Source organism: Pyrus communis, chromosome 5, assembly GCF_963583255.1.
Source record: "Pyrus communis chromosome 5, drPyrComm1.1, whole genome shotgun sequence".
Taxonomy (NCBI): Eukaryota; Viridiplantae; Streptophyta; class Magnoliopsida; order Rosales; family Rosaceae; genus Pyrus; species Pyrus communis.
In genome coordinates, this window is record NC_084807.1 from 8,515,101 (window position 1) to 8,535,693 (window position 20,593).

Sequence of the window (20,593 nt, forward strand, 5' to 3'; positions counted from 1 at the left end):
ATGGAAGGAGATCAAAGAGGGGTTCCAAATTACGAGGTTCAGATTTCGTTTTCGAGCACCCCACAACAAGCGATCCACGAAATGGGGTTTGTGCAGTTCGAAGATCAGCATCATCATAATCAGGTTTTGAGCTTCTTGGCACCCTCATCATCACCTGTACAAGTACAACAACAGCTGAACCCTAATAATTCTCACCATCATCATCAGCCTGCTGCTCTCAGCACCTCCTCCTCCGCCACCGCCACTGCCACGAGCAACGCCGCCACCATGGGGTTTAGCACAAGACCTTCTTGGAATAATAATAACGAGCAGGTGGTTTGATCTTGAAATTAAAGAAACATGAAATTGGGATCATAAATTTGATGTCAAGTATTTTTCTTTTCGACCAAATCAGTTGATTATTCTAACAAAAACAGTTATTGATGGTACCTTTATTTTTGTACTCTTACAATTTTGTGTTTTTATGGGACAATATATAGGTGGGAACGTTGGATCCAAAGGGTGTTAGTGATGAAAATGGGACTGGTAATGCTAGTGATTGCAGCAACTCATGGTATACACACTGATTTTTAGTTTTTGGGTTTGAATTTGCCCTTCAATCTCTCAGCTAGCTAGATCTCTCTCTCTCTCTCTCTCTCTCTCTCTCTCTCTCTCTCTCTCTAAAGTACACATGCATATATGTACATGCATAAATGCGTGCGCACATCTAAGAATGCATTCTGAAAAGATCTTCCACCAGAATCTTAGCAAGATTTAGCCACTTATGTATAGTGCTTTCTTTTTGTACTACACCATGTTGTTAATATTCTCTCTCTCTCTCTCTCTCTCTCTCTCTCTGCGTGTGCCTGCGCCAGTCTTTCTTTGTGGGTAGATGACAGTATCGATCAAGTACTTGACGCATAGATATCAATTATAATCAACCATGACAATACACACACACACACACACACACACACACATCTGTTTATATAAAGTATAAACATATATATGTCATTTTTTATACCACACATTATTGAAATTGTTCTGTGTATTATTTGTATGAGAGTAAATTAAAGAGATCAGCTACTAATCAGAGGATTACCAAGATCAATTAGCATTAAGAAAGTAGAAGGTTGAAATTAAGTATTTGGCAGGTGGAGAAGCTCAAGCTCAGAGAAAAGCAAGATGAAGGTGAGGAGAAAGCTTAGAGAGCCAAGATTTTGTTTCCAAACCAGAAGTGACGTGGATGTGCTTGATGATGGTTACAAATGGAGGAAATATGGTCAAAAAGTTGTCAAGAACAGCCTTCATCCAAGGTACCTTTTTGCATATGAATTTCGTCTTATATGATAATACATAACACACATAAGAATGTGTTTTCAAATCAATAAAATTTAGATTGTATGGGTAAATTGAATTATTATATGGTTTCCACCAATACGTTTCTGCATTACATAAACTAATCACTCATGTTGTACATATAGAGGAATTATCAAAAATACATATGTCACAACGTGATTACCTAATACCATGCATGTTGAGCCTTCATCCCACAACATCATTTCCTAATTTCATCCATACAATTAGTTACTTGATTGCAATCAGTAATCTTTTTATTGTTTTTATCGAATTCAACGTGCTCGCCAATCTATTGTAATGAGAGGCCTACTTCATTTAAATTTAGTTAATTTTTTGTATAGATGATCATTGACCAAGAGCTAAACAATAGATCATGATACTACATTGAGGGGTAAGCTTAAAAGGATGGATATTGTGCCGTACAAGTTACGTACGGTGTGTTGAAAAACTTGGAGGGGGGAATAAGGATATGTAATATACATATACACTCTTCCAGATATTAGTGTGTTTAGTTCAAATAGGGTGAGCTTAGGGCAAGAAAAATATTTGGAGTTATTGGCACCGGTATGCTGCAAGCAGCTAGAATGTATATATACTCCTATAGCCAATCTGGTCGACCCTCGTTTGTAGACAAGGTGCCTTATGGGCAGGTTAATTATCTGCCACAAAGAATAAGAACAATAGCTACTTAAGTACGTAGTTAAGTGCACTCTAGGGTACCTCTCATCCACTCTAATTATGATTGACGAATGATTATTGTACAAATGTTATAAGCGGAACTATTCATCTTCTAAATCACAATTCATAAACCATTAATTTGTTCAAAAAGAAAATCAATGAAAATGAAAATTGGTCGGTAGTCAACATGTATAAAATAAATTGCCATTTTTGGTAAAAATAAAGATCTTTATGACGAACCAACCGTTTACTTAAAATATATGAATGACCAAAGGCACTCCAATTTAAGTAACTTTTTTTTAGCGATGGTGATATTTAAATGTTAATTATAAAAATAAATAATTCTGATTATGATATAATGTTTATGGTAAAATTATATTATTCAAGCTGGGTGGACAAGGAAGTGCACGCTAAGTATAGCTCATAGAGTGGGATATGTAGTTAGATGAGTAAAGAAAAGAGAAATCTAAAAGGCTTAGCTGATATTTAGTTAAGAACAAGATTCAAGTAGAACTAGGATGCACCTTGTCCACCTAGTTGTAGTTAATGAATTTGTAGTGTATACGTAATCAAATCTTTTCACCATGTAAGATAATCTCTACAAATTACATTAATTGAGTTTGAATTTAATTAGTCATTCATATGTGTCTAATAAATAGAATGTTCATTCTGATGATCTAGAGTGTTACTAAATGTCACATCCCGGTCCGGGCCCCACCACATCCCGGGCTCGATTCCACCATAGCACGATATTGTCCGCTTTGGGCCCCAACCACGCCCTCACGGTTTTGTTTTTGGGTACTGAAATCAAGGCGTGCTGGCCGTCACGCCTTGATTTCGGTCGGGGTGTGTCACTAAAACTATTGATTTCTTTGATACATATATAGAAGATAAAATTAACAATGTATTAACAATGTCTTATTTGCTTTATTTTTTCATAATTTTTTTAAAATGTTGTTTAAGAAAATGAATTTTAGACAAACATGTAAGCTTGGTGTTAATTTGAAATCGAAAACTAGGCAAGCCAAGAAAATTCAAATGGAACCTAGCAAGGAGCACATACCTTCTCAATAAAAAAAGTCGTGTAGATGTGCAATGGGATAGAATATATAAATTATCATGCTACTTATAATGATTAAACAAATATACATAATATATAGCATTTAAAATATATCTGACTATATTTGGGATTACGTAGCTCGATATAAGCCATGGATGTGGATGAGCATAATTACATCCTAATATTCTACAGGTTAGAGTAAGTGTTTTTTATTCTTTCTTGATACAACGTATATTTACACTGAAGGTGTGGGAGAATAAATGGTAGCAAACTCGTTATTAATAAGATTGGAACCTAAGCTATCATTGAGAGTAATATCAGTTTTAGATCAAATTTTAGTCGTAAGATACTTCTAGAGTACATGCAATTAATTAGTACTAATCCCCTTAATGTAATTTTTTTGGGAGATTAAAACTTAAACAATAAGCCACTTAATACTACGGTCTAATGGTATTCTTCTTCACTTGTAAGTAAGAGGTCTTACGTTCGATTAAAAAAAACTTAAACAATAAAGCCCTTAGGGCAACCAATATGAAAAAAGTTAAAGTGTAAGAACCTAATATAAAGAAAGTTAAAGTGTAAGACGTTCTTTACACTAGGAGGAACAAAATTAAACCAAATATAAACAGAGTTTAGAATGAACTAGATGAGATAAGATATTAGTAATGAAACTAGCCTCCATCCAATGTGAAAAAATAAATCTTTTATAAAAGCTTGATTTAAGCATCTAATTAACGTAAGTTTTTTTTACGCCTGAAATATTCATGAAATTGTATGCAGCTTCTGAAATATTCAGCACTATCTAGTATTATAATTTTTTATTCTTGTACTGATACTGAATGGAACATATACATGTAGAAGCTACTACAGGTGTACTCACAATAACTGTCGGGTGAAGAAGAGGGTTGAACGTCTGTCAGAAGACTGTAGAATGGTGATAACAACCTACGAAGGTAGACACAACCACTCCCCTTGTGATGACTCTACCTCCTCTGAACATGAATGCTTTAGCTCTTTCTAGCCAATTTATATATATATAATTCTACGGTACTGCGGAGTTTTTATATATATGTACGTAGCTCATCACGAACTACAGAACAAACTTAGTATACACGTACTATTGTTTGTAATGATTTAGTTGCATGTTAGTGTATGATTAGTTAGTTCTGTCAAGTATTTTATGAGATTGTCAAGTATTTTATGAGATTGATCATTTTGAAGGTCAGCTAAATTATTTAATATCTATATGAAGCAGTTTTACTATACTTCATCCAAACTTATATTAAGATGACTTTTATGAAATTTTATTTGAGATTGTTGATTGTATGTGGGTTTCATGGTTCTAATGAAACCTCTTAATTATAATGAAACTAGGGCATTTTAGCACAATATTTGTTCGTCCAAATTTATTATATCAGCCATGTCATGTTGCAATTGTTTATTTGATAACAAGCTTCACATTTGTTAGTTTCTTCCTTCCTTATTTAATTTGGACTAAATGCAACTCTGAACTGTGTGTTTGTTTGTCATCAATAGAGGATAATCGGCCTAACCTAAACCACTCCCTGTGATACTTGTTGGAATATGATACAGAAAACCAAACGTACAATAAAGATACAAGTTACTATTAAGGTTTATATATAGCTTGTCAATAGCTGATGCATGCTATTGAGAAAATATGTTACTTATCGTGAAAGGATGAGTCCACTAGTGAAAAGTGGATCGACTAAGCTATTAATATGATGTAGCATACTAAAATAGCTAGTAATGTGATGTAGCATACTAAAATAGCTAGTAATATGGTGTAGCATACCAACATAGCCACAACTATGATCCTCCCACTAATTTTCACACTAAATCACAACTATGATCCTCCCACTAATTTTCACACTAAATCATGAAGAACTTCACCTTTTGTTTAGAAGAAAAGTTTACTAAGTGGTTGTTGGTGTCAAAATTCGGACGGAGTCAAGATTAAGTTCAATATGTATTTGCCCCAAGTGTTGTTTTCAGTCTCAATGCCACGAGATGGCTTAAGAGAAAGGTAGAATAGGCTTGCCACTGTTGGAGGTAAAATAGGCAAGCCACTATTGGAGGTTACCAGTAGACAGCATTTGTGTTTGAGTGTGTGAGAATATTGCGCGTTAATCTGGTTTCTTAACCAAATGATTATGCACTGAGTGGGACGCTGGTTTAGTTAAGTTATTTTCTGTGCCTCAAGCAAATGAGGACTTAAAATTTAGTATAACTTCGTGTATGCTAGCCTAAAAAGTAAATGAAAGAGAAATAGAAACTAAAACGAGAAAATGTTATCATTTCATGGATTCAAGATTACAAACGTTTACAAAAGTAAAATCTAGACCGACGGGTTGAGCTACATAACTTGAAATGTAAAGAAAGTAGTAAAACTCTAGAAAGATTCAAGCCATGAAGAGTAAGATAATGCTAGAGGAGTCCACTGAGATCACTAGTATTAGATTGAACTTAGTTCAAAATATTTGCCTCAGAAAGGAAATCATGGTGGTTAGAATTGAACATCAATCGAATCATACCATTGGGTGTTAGAGCTGTGAAAGTTTTAGATCTTAGGGATCGTAGGCAGTGTTTGCTTGGAAGGAAGGCTTTGAGATTGTAGTTGAAGAGCAAAAAGAATTTTGTTGAAGAGCAATTAGGTTTGTGCTGAAAAGTAGTTGGGTTGATTAAAGAATCATTCAAGGTTTGTTTAATCGTAAAGATCGATTTTAACGAAGATCCTGAGCTTGAAGGCCCCTGGCTCTATTTAGGCACTGATAGTGACTGTAGTTTCTGTTAGGTGGCCTTCAATTGTGTCTTAAGGCGGTTAGCATGATCGTAGTAGTGACATTAGCATGTCGGATGATGCATGCGCAAGCATTTAAGGGCGCACTTTGGAGACGATCTTGTCAAGCCCTCAGACATGCATGTTAGAATTAAATGAGATGATCATCCCAGCCTCGATTTTGGACTTTAAAATTGGTGAACCAGAGTCATACGACTTTTGCGTAAATAAAAATATATAAGCCCCCGAATAGACTTTATTTTTATTTATGGCCCATACAATGGCTTTCCAAAAAAAAAAAAAACAATCATGACAACTTATTGTTAGGAATTATCATTAAGTTAAAAGAAGAATTATCATTGGCTTCAAGAAGTGAAAAGAAGACTAATAATGATAACTAAAATTAGTAGCAACTATCATTAAGTGATGATATAGTGACTAATCATTAATATTTTTCACATAAGTTATTGACTGCATAAAAGAATTATGATCCTTTTCAGCTTTGTTATGCACTTTTCTGTGTTATTTTTCTCCTTTTTGTTCTGGTCATCATGCATGTAATGAGATTTTATATAGATGTACTATAAAATAAACAATGATATTTCGTTTTCGTTTGGTAAGAGAACTTCAAAAAGAAATAAAGTTGTATTACCTACCACATATTTTTTTTTTTATTGGTCAACATAAACTTCTTTAAGAAGAAATTGTTATAAGGGATGTAAGCTTATGAATGGACTTAACAGATTGGGATTGATTGGAACTGTACATGGTTTTGGCAAAATGGTACACAACCCCTGCAATCCACATTACGGATTATCTAGCGTGCTTTAGTGCAAGAGTTGAACGCAAGAGAGTAAATTAATGCTTAATTACTGAAGTTATAAGCTCGTTTTTGCTTGTGTATGCATTGACGGTCTTACTAGTCTTGATCGTTACAAAGGTCGATGCTACCACATCGAGCATGTTGCTAGAGAAGAAAATCAATTTATTGCTTCTGTAGCTTACCCCTTAGACCTTTTATAGGAAGGTTTTGTTATTAACATGTGTACTTCCATTGTAGGTAATGTGTTTGGGTAACCGATAATCGAATTCCTAATTAATTTAGTTTTCACTGAAGGAAAGAATTTGTAAACCTAACCAAGTGTCCCACCAAATCATCCTCCTGGAACTTCCTCCTCCTTATTGCATCCACCTTTTTTGTTCTCCTTAGTCACTAAAGAAGATGATCTCTATTTTCACCACACGTTCTATAGTGAAATGAGTGATGGAACTAGAAGAAGATTGACGACTAGGACAATCATCCTGTGGTCGTTTCTGTTGGTGTTTAGAGAGAGAAACGAATATGTAGGAGTTTGTGTGGATTGCACAAAACACTCCAATCAGCCCTAGGGTGATTACTAGGTCCTTTGGGTCCTTTTGTATTGTGTTTTTTAGGTAGGCTCTTTTGTATTTTAAGTCATCTTGGTGGCTTAATGCAAGTCCAATGTGTTCGGACACAATGGCCCATGGAACCCAAAACTATTTCTAAGCCCCTATTGAACGTCTAATCGTCAATAATTGATTAAATTATTCAATTAATTTAAACTCTTTGTTTAATTAATTTAATTATTTGTTTTTATTGGATTTGTATTCATCTCAATATAATACGGGTATGCAACTCATTAGGTTCTAATTGGCGAGGTAATGAGTGATAAAACTACAATAATAATTTTAGTGAGCTCTCATTTAATTTTCCCTTCTATTGAGGACAATTTTGATTAGCCCTCGATGGTCTCACAAACCATGAATAACGCCTAATTGTATGACATGGCCACCCAAGCCAATATAAAATGCGTTAAAAAACTTATTGAGTTGGAATTGCAATAAAATACAAACATTCTCAAGTTCAATATTCTTAATAATGTTATATAAGGTATCGATAGTTCATGTCCTGCCACTAATGTGTCTTGCTTAATCGATATTTCTTTCTCAGTCTTACTAATTCTGTGGAAGATTCCAGAATAATATTGTAGAGCTAGCCTATAGATAGAGAAGCATGATCAAGTTGCATCATCAAATGGTCAATGATGTATTCGTAAGACAATTGTATCGTTTTAAGTCTAAGGATTACTTACATTGTTGCAGCTGTAGAGTTTTTTGCTTGACATGTATATTGAACTTCATACATGAGCTCTTGACTGATCGCATTTAGTGATTTCATTCTTTATCGAGTCCTTATACACTTAGTTCAATGTCCTCACATGAGTAGCTTGAGACCAACCATGCATCAGCCCAATTGCGCAAACACACTGCGTAGGATATGGCATTTGGGAGAAGAAGGTTCCATGAACCTAACTTCGTTAGATTGCTTATTTTCATGTTCATTATCTATGGACTCACTATTTAGGACTATAAATATTAATGAGGCTAGTCATTATCAATGTTCTTGCCCTTTGACTAGATTAATTGATTATTCATTTGCATTATTCAGAATATTTCTTCTTATGAATGACTTTTAGGGTGTACAACTAACATTATCCACTTTCATTAATTCTGAATTAGTTCTTATCAAAACCCTCCTTTGACATGTATACTTAGAACCAACTTAAAACGGAATACGCAAAAGAGAAAAGTTCAAGTGTCTTCTTCCAAATAAAGCTGAAGTTAATTAACAATTGGTTGACGTTGTTTGTTGAACTAATATAATTACATCATTTTCAAATCTTTAAGGGTTATAATTATTAACTACATTACAAAAGATGACAGATTGGTACAAAAAAAGATGATAGAAAGAAAAACAAGAGAGAGATATTGAAGAGGTAAGCGAAAGCTCTTGAATTGATTGATATTATACGAGACAATAGTTTTTGCTAACTATATATACATAACTCCCACACACTTAGTATCTACACTATGAGAATGGCTAAGTGAGCTAAGCATTATAATGGATTTGCTATAATAATGTGGTTCAACTTTGTATTTGGCGAGAATGGACCTAAGACCTCTCACTTACAAGTGAAGAGAAATATCACTAGACCTTAGTATTACGTGGCCTACAATTAACAACTTAACAAACTTCTAACAAAGCTAACAACTCAATACATCAAATGATATCATATGTTCATTGCATCCAACGTACAAGATAGTAACACATGGCACTTAATAATAATGATCGGTTTGTAAAAATCAAATCCGGTTGCTAAAACAAATCTCAAAGTCGATTAATTCTTTCTCCACATGGTGGCCATCGAAGACATTGGCTGGAGTTCAATTTGAGGGAGGAGAGAAGGACGGCGTCTGTGTCACATCCCGGTCCTGGGCGGATCACTTTCCGGGCCCACTCCACCACCGTAGCACGATATTGTCCGCTTTGGGCTTACCATTCCCTCACGGTTTTGTTTTTGGGAACTCACGAGCAACTTCCCAGTGGGTCACCCATCATGGGATTGCTCAAGCCCCCTTCTCGCTTAACTTCGGAGTTCCTACAGAACCCGAAGCCATTGAGCTCCCAAAAGGCCTCGCGCTCGGTAGGGATGGGAATATACATATAAGGATCACTCCCCTAGGCGATGTGGGATGTCACAATCCACCCCCCTTAGGGGCCCGACGTCTTCGTCGGCACACACGCGACCAGGGTTAGGCTCTGATACCAAATTGTCACATCCCTGCCCGAGGCAGATCACTTCCCGGGCCCGCTCCACCACCGTAGAACGATATTGTTCGCTTTGGGCTTACCATTCCCTCAAGCCCCCTTCTCGCTTAACTTCGGAGTTCCTACAGAACCCGAAGCCATTAAGCTCCCAAAAGGCCTCGCGCTCGGTAGGGATGGGAATATACATATAAGGATCACTCCCCTAGGCGATGTGGGATGTCACAATCCACCCCCCTTAGGGGCCCGACGTCCTCGTCGGCACACACACGACCAGGGTTAGGCTCTGATACCAAATTGTCACATCCCTGCCCGAGGCAGATCACTTCCCGGGCCCGCTCCACCACCGTAGAACGATATTGTTCGCTTTGGGCTTACCATTCCCTCACGGTTTTGTTTTTGGGAACTCACGAGCAACTTCCCAGTGGGTCACCCATCATGGGATTGCTCTAGCCCCCTTCTCGCTTAACTTTGGAGTTCCTACGGAACCCGAAGCCAGTGAGCTCCCAAAAGGCCTCGTGCTAGGTAGAGATGAGAATATACATATAAGAATCACTCCCCTGGGTGATGTGGGATGTCACAGTCTTCGTACACGTTTGCAGCTGATTCATTAATATGCCATAATTTGCATGTTTATTAACACGAGTTAAATATGCATGTGCGAAGTCACCGTAATTGACAATTTCGTGCTTCGTTTTTTGAAACGGCTGGTTATATTGAACTACTCTAGCTAGTATTATATACAGGAACAATATTTAGGTACCTAATTAAGATCAAGATGCATGTATTACGCATAGAATAATGGGGGAACAGAAACAAACAAACGCACGCGTCTGGAATTTGATCAAACACCTCATCGCATCACATGCAAACTGGACAAAACCATACCCCTCATATTTATTATCGCAGTACGTGACAAAAGTTTTCGATGCAATTTGTAATCAAATTTTCGATGTGACGTGCCAAATTTCTTAAAAATTCACTCATATTCTTTATTTGTTTTTAACGAAGGTGAACTCCTATCAAATATGAAATAGTATAAAAGATATTCAAGTGTAGTTAAGTGTAGTAAAATAAGTTAAATATCAGAGTATGCAACGAATAAACGAATTAACTGAATATGAAATTTTATTAAACGAATTGTCAAGAATACTCCATGAACGAAGATGCTACATCTTGATTAAGTTATTTTAAAACTTATAAATTACAAGCTATATATTTATAGCGATATAAACCTAAGAAGCCTTAATGCGTAAATACCAAAAAAATACTCTAATTCAAAAATCAAATCAAATCTCTATTTAATTTCTTAAATAAACCTAATAAATTCCAACACTATCTCATAATGGGAAATATACATTCTACTTTTTACAAATATCGTATTTTTATTATATAATATTTTTTATAATTGAATCGAATAAGAAAGAATATGTGCATTGTCCCGACGGAGAGATCCAATTATTCCCCTTACCCAAAAAGAGTGCATAGATCATTACTTCACCTTGACAAATTAGATTGCCAATTTAATAATCCATGCATTAGTGAATATTTTGGTTGGAGAAGGAATATTAAAATGGTTGAGTGGGAGCATGAGATCATTCCTCTATAGACGGCCCAAGCAGGCAGCAGGGGATTCGGTATGTGGCTGATTCTTGTCCTTATTCTGGCAGTATCATACCAACACCCGAATTGGGTATCAAACTCTAATCATTATCTTATTAGTGGATCTAATTAAACAATATTACTCCCGCCTGTCAAGCCCCCATCGATTTCTTTGTGATTCACCAAATTGCCATCTCGATCTCTTCTAAATACTATCTAACTTTGGTTAATAACTTAATATTAGATCAATTTGGTCTCGGATGGGGAACACTTAACCTAAAGAACAATCATTGGTCCTTAAATTGCGCCTTTTCTCATGATATGTCTTGATTGAAGGATTTCTTTTATATAAATATATATTTATGCTAAGGAGTGAAGAGAATAAATTGGTTTCGAGACATCTCACTTAAAATAATGAAAGCGTCAAATGCGAAGCCATGGCATCATCCTACCCCTCTATCTTTGATATGTTTAAATTTTTCAAAACTATGGACATGTAGAAGAGAAATGATATCCCCACTCAAACCAAGACATAATTTTTACTTGTTCAAATAACAATTTAGGTGAAGCAGGGTCAAGAAAACGAATTTGTTTATGATAAAGAGAAGGTGGACCGACTCATCAAGTTCCCACTGAAATAAGAACCACACAAGGAAAAACACCATTCGTTGGTTATTACAGGTATCTTGAACACGTCCAGGTCGAAATATGATTTTCAAATTAAGTTCTGAAATAGTGAATGTTGCCAACGGTATTAGTGATGCCATTCGCAAAAAGGAAAAGGCTTAGGCAAATAGAGCTTTTGCACATTTTTGTTAATTCATGAACAAGATCTATATATGTGACATCCCACATCGCCCAGGGGAGTGATTCTTAAATGTATATTCCTATCCCTACCTAGCACGAGGCCTTTTGGGAGCTCACTGGCTTCGGGTTCCGTAGGAACTCTGAAGTTAAGCGAGAAGGGGCTTGAGCAATCCCATGATGGGTGGCCCACTGGGAAGTTGCTCGTGAGTTCCCAAAAACAAAACCGTGAGGGAATGGTAAGCCCAAAGCGGATAATATCGTGCTACGGTGGTGGAGCGGGTCCAGGAAGTGATCCGCTCCGGGCCGGGATGTGACAATATAGACACATACACCCGTGGATCCATTATACATCACGATCGGAAAAAATCAATAGAAAAGAAAGAATTATAATTTTTTTTAAATAAAGAATTATAATTTTTTTCTTGTCGAAAAAATAATCGAAATTGATAGATATATTTTTCGAAACAATAAAAAATGATTGAAGATGATTATCATTGAATCGTAGTTTTTAGTGGCTTAACCGAAGAATTTTAACCATTGATCCTTAATATCATATAAATAAATTAAACCAAGACAAATTAAAACATACATAATATAAATTAAAGAAATACCACTGGCTTAAATAAAAAATTGTTTGTATAAATTAAACCATGAAAACTAAAACAAACATAATATAAAATGGTAAATATCTCTTGAACGAAGGATTTTTTAATTGAAAATCACAACACTCTTCCCATAACACAAGATTAAAAAACAATAAAGAAGAGTAAACCAAGGCATTCTGTCTGCCATTTAATTTGCTTATTTCTAGCTTCATGTCCTCCATATCATATAAATAGGACCCACCATGCACTTTGAAAGGGCACAAAGAACAAATCCAAGCTACAGAGCCAGAAGGGATTGCAAATCTGTAATTAAACCAAAACTCAACGGTAAGTTCCATGTATACAAACATTCTATTAAAATAATATTCGGAATATCAAAATTTTAATCTAAATAAATAATATAGTTGTTGTTGATGATTAAATTATTACTTAAATATTGATTAATGTACTTATTTTATGTTGACAACACATCATTTGATTTGAAAATTGGTTTAAAAATTTAGTGTACCAATCATTACCCATAGTTTTAAATCTTATGTTATATATAAGTATGATGCTAGCTACTATCATTTGCTTTCATAGCCACCTCCTAAAACTACCAAAAATGCAAGCCAACCCCTTCCAAGTTATTCCCAAACTAATATTCCCCTCACTGATAAAGCTGCCTCCGGTGCACCGATCTCTGTCACCACCACCCACCAAGCCACCGCGTGCGATATCCATCTCCACGCCCGGTGAAACCAATCATGATCCTATTATTTCATCAACCGTAGACGTTGTTGATGATTCAGTGGCTGCATTTTGGGACTACCAATTTCTCTTTGTGTCCCAACGCTCCGAACAAACTGAACCCATCACGCTCAGAGTCGTGGAGGGTTCGGTTCCACCTGACTTTCCCTCTGGCACGTACTACTTGACAGGGCCGGGGCTCTTCAGTGACGACCATGGCTCGACGGTGCACCCATTAGACGGTCACGGATACCTTAGGGCTTTTCAGTTTGATGGCTTTGGCGGAGAAGTCAAGTTCATGGCTAAGTACGTGAAAACTGAGGCTCAAGTTGAAGAGCACGACCCTACGACTGACAGGTGGCGATTCACACATAGGGGGCCGTTTTCGGTGTTGAAAGGTGGACAGAAAGTTGGGAATACAAAGGTTATGAAGAATGTGGCAAATACTAGTGTCTTGAGGTGGGGCCGGAAGCTGTTGTGCTTGTGGGAAGGTGGCAACCCATATGAGATTGAATCTGAGACGTTGGATACGGTAGGGAAGGTAAGTTTGATGGAAGACTGTGATTCGGGGACGGAGAGTGGACACGGTGGTGGTGGTGGTGGTGGAATGTGGGATGTGGCTGCGAGGTTGCTCAAACCGATTTTGTACGGTACGTGTTCCATGAACTTTCAAAGTAAGTTGGAAAAAAGTGAGTATGATTCTAATATAGATTGACTCACGTATGAATCACACTTTTGCTGTAAACTGAAAATTGGAGTGTGATACCATGAGTTCAATATATTAAATTCGTAAACGTAATATCAATATATTTAACTCACATTAGTTTGTTGATATTGTTATAGATATCAAACTTAAATTGTATCATTTTTATATATATAGATATCACGCTCAAATTACTGTAAAAAGCCTAAGAGGTGAAATGGTAATTTTTTATGCTTTTTTTTTTTTTTTTTTTTTTTAAGATTAATGGTGAACATAACGAAGTAAATTGCTTTGTGTTATGGATTACATAATTGTGTGTGTGTGTGTAGATGGGGAACAAATCCCCTCCTGAGTTTAGGAGGTTGAGCCTCCTGAGCAAATTATACGGGCCGTTAGATTTTGATCTAACGACTACAATTATTATAACTTTTAAAGAGGCTCCCTGTTTGTAGTCGTTGGATCAAAATTCAATGGTTCGTGTGATTTGCTCAGGAGGGGATCTGTTCCCTATATATATAGTACTGATTTTTTTTTTTATAAAAAAAAAGAGAAAGCAAGCTTTCAATCAGTTTCAGATCGGCATCTGGCGAATAAACTAAAGCATGATATGTATTAAAAAAAAGAACTGAACTTGGATGCTACAAATTCAGCAGCAACTGCTGCTTACACCCAATCCCAACTGACAAGTGTTCAAATTTTTATTTTTTTTAATCAAACTCGAACACGTGTCTAACCGGAATTGGGTGTAAGCAGCAGCTGCTGGTAAATTCTTCAGCAGCGAAGTTAAATCCTTAAAAAAAAATAAAAATAATTAAATAGTAAGATTCCTGAGTCCTGTATAAATAAGTGGATTGCATAGTCTGAATTGTATACTGCTTATATCCTGAAGATGCAGTATAAGGAGGGTGCAACTTTGAACCAACTGCAGACTGCCTAATACAATAACTTTGGTTAATCAATAATAATAGGATATGACACTGCCCCCTTTTAACTAGAATAGTTATGTATTGTAAAAACTACAAGAATAGATTAGAATTGGTAAAATGGAAATGGAAAGTCGTTTTCGAAAAGAACTTGCTACGTACCCAAGGAAACGAGGAAAGTTGTTTGGAGAATGTTGTTGGCAACATTCTCATTTGAATTAGATGAAAACATGAATTCGAATCTAGTTAATTTTGTGGATAGATGATATCTAAAGGGTGGCTTAGATAGTAAACGTTTCTGATTATCAAGCAGTACTGTATTATGAGAAAAAGTTTAAAAAGGTAGAACGAAAAAGTCTAAATGAGAGAATTACTAGCATCACTTAGTCATAATATCATTATGGTATCCCGTCGACAGGAGAAGTGATTTTTGGAGGACTCCTTAGTTATTATATATTCCTTAGTTTTTAGTTATTACTTAATACTTATTCTGATTCTATATATTGTGTTTACAGGAGTGTTTAAGATGCCTCCGAAGCGACTATTGTCTCATTATAAGCTCGATGCTCGCAACAACAGGCTTCTTATGGTGTCATGCAATGCAGAGGATATGCTATTACCTTGCAGTAATTTTACATTTTATGGTAATTAAAGGCATGCACGATTTACAGAATTTTAATTAGAGATGGGGATTTTCAAAGAATTTATAGTTTTACTTTTCTTTTTTTTTTTTTTTTTGGTTCTGCAGAATTTGATTCAGATTTCAAGGTGCTGGGAAAGCAAGAGTTCAACATCCCTGATCACTTGATGATCCACGATTGGGCTTTCACAGACACTCATTATATACTATTTGCTAATCGCATCAAGCTTGATGCTGTCGGTACGTTTTTTAATTAACTTACCGTGATTTGCTGATCAATTTTTTTTTTTAATTTACTGATCATAAGATGTAGAGAACATTTTGATGAGGATCTCCGATCCTTACAAGGTAAGGTGTAGGTGAGTGCCATTTTTTTTTTACTCCATATGTTTAACATAAAAAATCAAAATTTTGTTGGAAAGTTACAAACAAAATGCATTATATTTTGCAAATCGTTACACTATTTCAATCCCTTTCCTTTTTCTTTTCCACTTAATGTTTCTCCACGTTAGAAACAATTATAAAACATTTGCCACTGGTAAAAGTTATAAGTTATAATGACAGACAAACATGTTTTGCATGATTTTATTTGGTCGATTATATTTTACATGATTATATCACTCCATTATCTACCCAATTATATGTTTCTAAAAATTTTCTTGTTGACAGAATATGTTGCTAAAATTGATAGTGTAACGAACCGTCAAAGATAAGTTTAAAAGCGTTTTTAATGGTAAAAAACGCTTTTGACTATGTTTTGCACAAACACTTAAAAGTATTTATGGTTTATAAAACTTTTTTTCGGAGAAAAACCTACCATGCAAAACCTTTGTTCATAAAACACTTTATAGTAATAAGTTAAACGTATTGATAATAAAACATCGTTGGTGTCAAAACTCGAGTAGAGACTGACTGGGTTCAACATGTATTTCCTTGAGTGTTATTTTCGGTCTCAATGCCACGAGACAGCTTGAGTGAAAGAGAAAATAGTTGTGCTATTGTTGGAGGTTGCCAAGTGTGTGTAGAGTTGTATTGTGCTTGTACGTAAAAGTTGTATTGTGCTTGCGCGTAGATCTAACTTCTTAGCCAAACGATTGTGCACCGAATGAGACATTGATTTGGTTAAGTTCCTTTTATGCGTTAAGGGAACGAGGACCTGAAATCTAGTGGGAAATTAGTGTATGCCTAAGTTGATTTTAGGCTAATCAGCAGTCTACGTGACTTGACAAGTAAATAGACTTTAAAATATAAATAAAGCAGCAATAAATTCTAGCAAGATTTAGGCATGTAGGACGGATCATTCTAGAGGAGTCCACCGAGGCCACCGGGATCTGACTGGACTAAGCATGAAATATTGCCTTGAAGAGGTGTTCAGGGTGGTTGCAATTGCACGTCAACCAAATCATACCACGGGGTGGCAAAGCTATAAAAGTTTAAGATCTTAGGGATCGTAAGCAGCGTTTGCTTCGAATGAAGGCTTTAGATTGTAGTTGAAGACTAGAGATTGCTGAAGAGCAATTGGTTTGCACTGAAAAGTCGTTGGGTTGATTAAAGAACACTTGAGATTTGTATAATCTCAAGTGATTGAATTTGACGAAGGTCTCGAGCTTGAGGCTTCTGACTCTATTTATAGACAATTGGGAAAGAGCAACCTCGAACATATCGTAAGTTGGAGTAGTGATAGATCGTCCTTTTGATGCTGATAATGACTACAATTCGTAGTTGTTGGTCTTCTGTGAGCTTTTATAGTGCTCGCATGATTGTCATGGTGACATCGGCGTCTCTAGGGACGCCTGCCATTTAAGGATGCAAGAGATTCTTAGGTCTTGTCTCCCATATGGCAAATAGGCTTCCAGGAGGTCGCGTACGAGCCCTCGGTTGGCTATAGTTGCGAGAGGTAGTCATCTAAGCCCTAGGTGAGAATCTTGGATTGGGCTTTTGGATTCGATGGGCCGATATCGCACGACTGTTGAGTAAATAAAAATATATTTGACCCATAAGAGACTCTGTTTTTATTTATGATCCAAACAAGCATTTCTAACTCATACGAGTACTTCTTACCTACGTAAACAATCTCAAAAGAGTACTGTCAAGATATATAAAATTGCTATTTTTTTCTTTTCTTTTTCTGCTACACAAGGTAAATGGCTTCTTAAAGTACTAACTAAAACGTTTTTAACACTACTTTCTATACGATTGAAATTGCAGGTGCAATGACAGCAGTTTGCGGGGCTACTCCTATGATAACAGCATTGTCAGTGAACCCTAGCAAGTCCACATCTCCCATATATTTGCTTCCTCGGCCTAGTAATGAAAATGGCAGAGATTGGAGAGTGCCTATTGAAGCGTCTTCACAATTGTGGTTCCTACATGTATGCAATGCTTTTGAGAATTTGGATGAGAATGGGAATTTGGATATTCAAATCCATGCTTCTGCTTGCTCTTACGAGTGGTTCAATTTCCAGAAATTATTTGGTAATTTTTTAAATATTTAACTCTTATTCTTTTTCGTGTAAAGAAAATTGAGCTTCCACTATAAAAATAATAGGCAATATGGTGAGAGTAACCTAATTACTTATAAACACATGCAAGATTTATCATTTTCCCGATGTGAGATTGATACTCTCAACATTTTATTGAATCATATGTTTAGTGACATTTAATTAGTATATTTTGTTAAAGGTTATAAGTTCAAATCTCACAAGTGAAACCCTAAAATTAGTTAAGACCTTTTGTTTTGTCTGCAAACAATTGTTTAACATTTTTTTTTTTTGTTGTGTGGACAGGATATGATTGGCAAAGTGGTAAACTAGACCCTTCGGTTATGAACATAAATGGAAGCCAAAGCAATCACTTGCCTCATCTTATTCAGGTTTTTAATCTCAAGTCTGGATCCCTTGTCTGGTTTAATTTTTTTTTAGTGAGCAATGTTATATAGGCCACACAAACTAACTGCATCGCTGATACGTTCTCTAATACAGGCTGCACCTTTATTAGAAAGTATGTCAAAAAAAGATGTCAGTTTTCTATGTCTAAATAACATTATTGTTTTTAAATTGTAATACTAATCTAAGTAGTAACTGTGAATAACTTGGATTTGTAATACGCGTTCAGATTGATAATCCAACAATGCCAAAACAAGTATAGAATCTATTCACTTCAAACTAGCTAGAACGGAATAAGTTCGAAATTGCAAATAATTAAGAAAGAATGAATTGACTAATATTGCAGGTTTCCATCAACTTGGATAGCAACGGGAACTGTCAAAGATGTGATGTGGAGTCTTTAAACCAGTGGAACAAGTCATCAGATTTTCCAGTTATCAACCCAGCCTTTTCAGGTAGTAAGAACACATACTTATATGCAGCAGCAACTTCAGGTTCTCGCAGTTCGTTGCCACACTTTCCATTTGACATGGTGGTGAAGCTAAATGTTGCATCTAAATCTGTGCTCACATGGTCCGTTGGTAGTCGAAGATTCATCGGAGAGCCTATTTTTATCCCCAAAGGCTATGAAGAAGATGATGGCTACATTGTCGTAGTTGAGGTACACATACATTTGTATTCTGTGTACAAAATTTTCAAGTTGGCAAATTTAAATCTTAAAGTGAGACTTTTTCTATATATATATCTTGCTTGTATTGCAGTATGCAGTTTCAGTTCAAAGGTGCTATCTAGTTATCTTAGATTCCAAGAAGATTGGAGGAGCTGATGCACTAGTAGCAAGACTTGAAGTCCCCAAGCACCTGAATTTCCCTCTTGGTTTCCATGGTTTCTGGGCCACTGCAGCGTAGTTTCATTTTTTGGGTTACAAACACCATATTGTTAAAGTGAAAAAAATTTAAAGCAATGTACATTGGTGGTGGTGGTGGTGGTGGTGGAGAGTTCAATATAAATTAATTCACTGTCTTCCAAAAGAAGGGAGGAAAAGGAGGGTAACTTAAGTAGATGTGGTTTGTACAAAGAAAATTTTTAAGAAATTATTCTCTTTGTGTCCATCAAACTAATATTAACTAAACTGTCCATCTGCTATTGTCTATAATTTATTCACATGCAAGTACTGGCAGATGTAAGCTTTTATGCAAAAATTCTAAAACCATATGATAATGAAAAAGTTTAGTACAAATTGTATTTATTCAGCAACGTTACTTAAGGGGGATTATTACTACTTTTTGCAACACGCCTCGTCCCCTCCTCACATGGGATCACACTTTATCGAGCCACATATGAGGTTAATTCTACATTGATAATTTTTTTTTTACTGTGAATTTATACTATACCACCTCAATTTTTGGTTCACTAACAAATTTATATATCATCTTTTGAAGATTGCAATGTTTGTACATCAACTTACAAATTCGTTGCAATGTTAAACTTCTGTTAAATTCATTGTTAACTAATGATGTGACAAGCAAGGGACCCCCTCCCACTCCCACTCCCGACTGGAATGCTGACTGACTGACACGTGGATTGACAACCTAAATAAAAAATAGGCACCTCAAATTAACTGACATGTGGACTGACTATTCAAATAAAAAATACACCTTTAATAATTACTAATTTAACAAGTTAATGTTATAATGAAAATTAAGTTAACATATTTTTCTCCTTTCTCCCTCCCATATTCCATCCCTTTCTCCCTTTCACGTTGCATCAACATCCAAGGCGCAGCCCCGCATCAACGACAGTGCCACTCTCATCCGACTACCAGCGACACCAAAACTGACATTCCTAGAATACTCTCGTGATACTTAGTCCGAATCTCTACTTTATTTCATCAAATTCGAAGTTGATAGGTTCAAATTTCAAATATAGATCACGAAAGTTCGTGGGTTTTCGATCGATTCACGTTGGTTAAAGGTGGTGAATTTCTATGTGAAATTGGGACCACGTGGAATAACCTACAATTTAAAATTTATATACGTGCTTGTCTGACAAGTCAGCAACATTCATCAACTAAGATCAGATATGTTAGTTTACTCACAGCGGAAGAAGTCAAGTTTAAGCTTAGTTTGCTAAAATGTTCCAGGTTAACTAAGATCCATTTTGTGCACATTTTAACTCTGTCAATCTTAGTTGCATGG

The 20,593-nt window shown here is 35.8% G+C and overlaps 2 protein-coding genes across 2 annotated transcripts; both read left to right on the plus strand.

Moving 5' to 3' along the window:
• LOC137733295 (probable WRKY transcription factor 12) lies at positions 1–4,323 on the plus strand. The gene is made up of 4 exons (XM_068472446.1): positions 1–312; positions 480–553; positions 1,134–1,295; positions 3,935–4,323. The coding sequence occupies exons 1-4, from the start codon at positions 1–3 to the stop codon at positions 4,095–4,097; spliced, it is 711 nt and encodes a 236-aa protein (XP_068328547.1). The 3' UTR covers positions 4,098–4,323.
• Positions 4,324–13,050: 8,727 nt separating this feature from the next.
• Positions 13,051–19,303, plus strand: LOC137735769 (carotenoid cleavage dioxygenase 7, chloroplastic). Its single transcript, XM_068475210.1, has 7 exons — positions 13,051–13,894; positions 15,386–15,514; positions 15,619–15,750; positions 17,719–17,985; positions 18,297–18,382; positions 18,742–19,056; positions 19,157–19,303. Exons 1-7 carry the CDS (start codon positions 13,051–13,053, stop codon positions 19,301–19,303), a joined length of 1,920 nt encoding a protein of 639 aa, XP_068331311.1.
• Positions 19,304–20,593: the final 1,290 nt, after the last annotated feature.

What these genes read in the sequence shown, in the direction of transcription:
- LOC137735769 (XM_068475210.1), top strand. Translation starts at nt 13,051, where the DNA reads ATGTTATATATAAGTATGATGCTAGCTACTATCATTTGCTTTCATAGC. An exon ending in GCTCAAACCGATTTTGTACG is followed by an intron (nt 13,895 to 15,385) that starts GTACGTGTTCCA and finishes TTGTGTTTACAG; the next exon opens with GAGTGTTTAAGATGCCTCCG. An exon ending in CAGTAATTTTACATTTTATG is followed by an intron (nt 15,515 to 15,618) that starts GTAATTAAAGGC and finishes TTGGTTCTGCAG; the next exon opens with AATTTGATTCAGATTTCAAG.
- LOC137733295 (XM_068472446.1), top strand. Translation starts at nt 1, where the DNA reads ATGGAAGGAGATCAAAGAGGGGTTCCAAATTACGAGGTTCAGATTTCG. An exon ending in GGAATAATAATAACGAGCAG is followed by an intron (nt 313 to 479) that starts GTGGTTTGATCT and finishes GACAATATATAG; the next exon opens with GTGGGAACGTTGGATCCAAA. An exon ending in AGTGATTGCAGCAACTCATG is followed by an intron (nt 554 to 1,133) that starts GTATACACACTG and finishes AGTATTTGGCAG; the next exon opens with GTGGAGAAGCTCAAGCTCAG.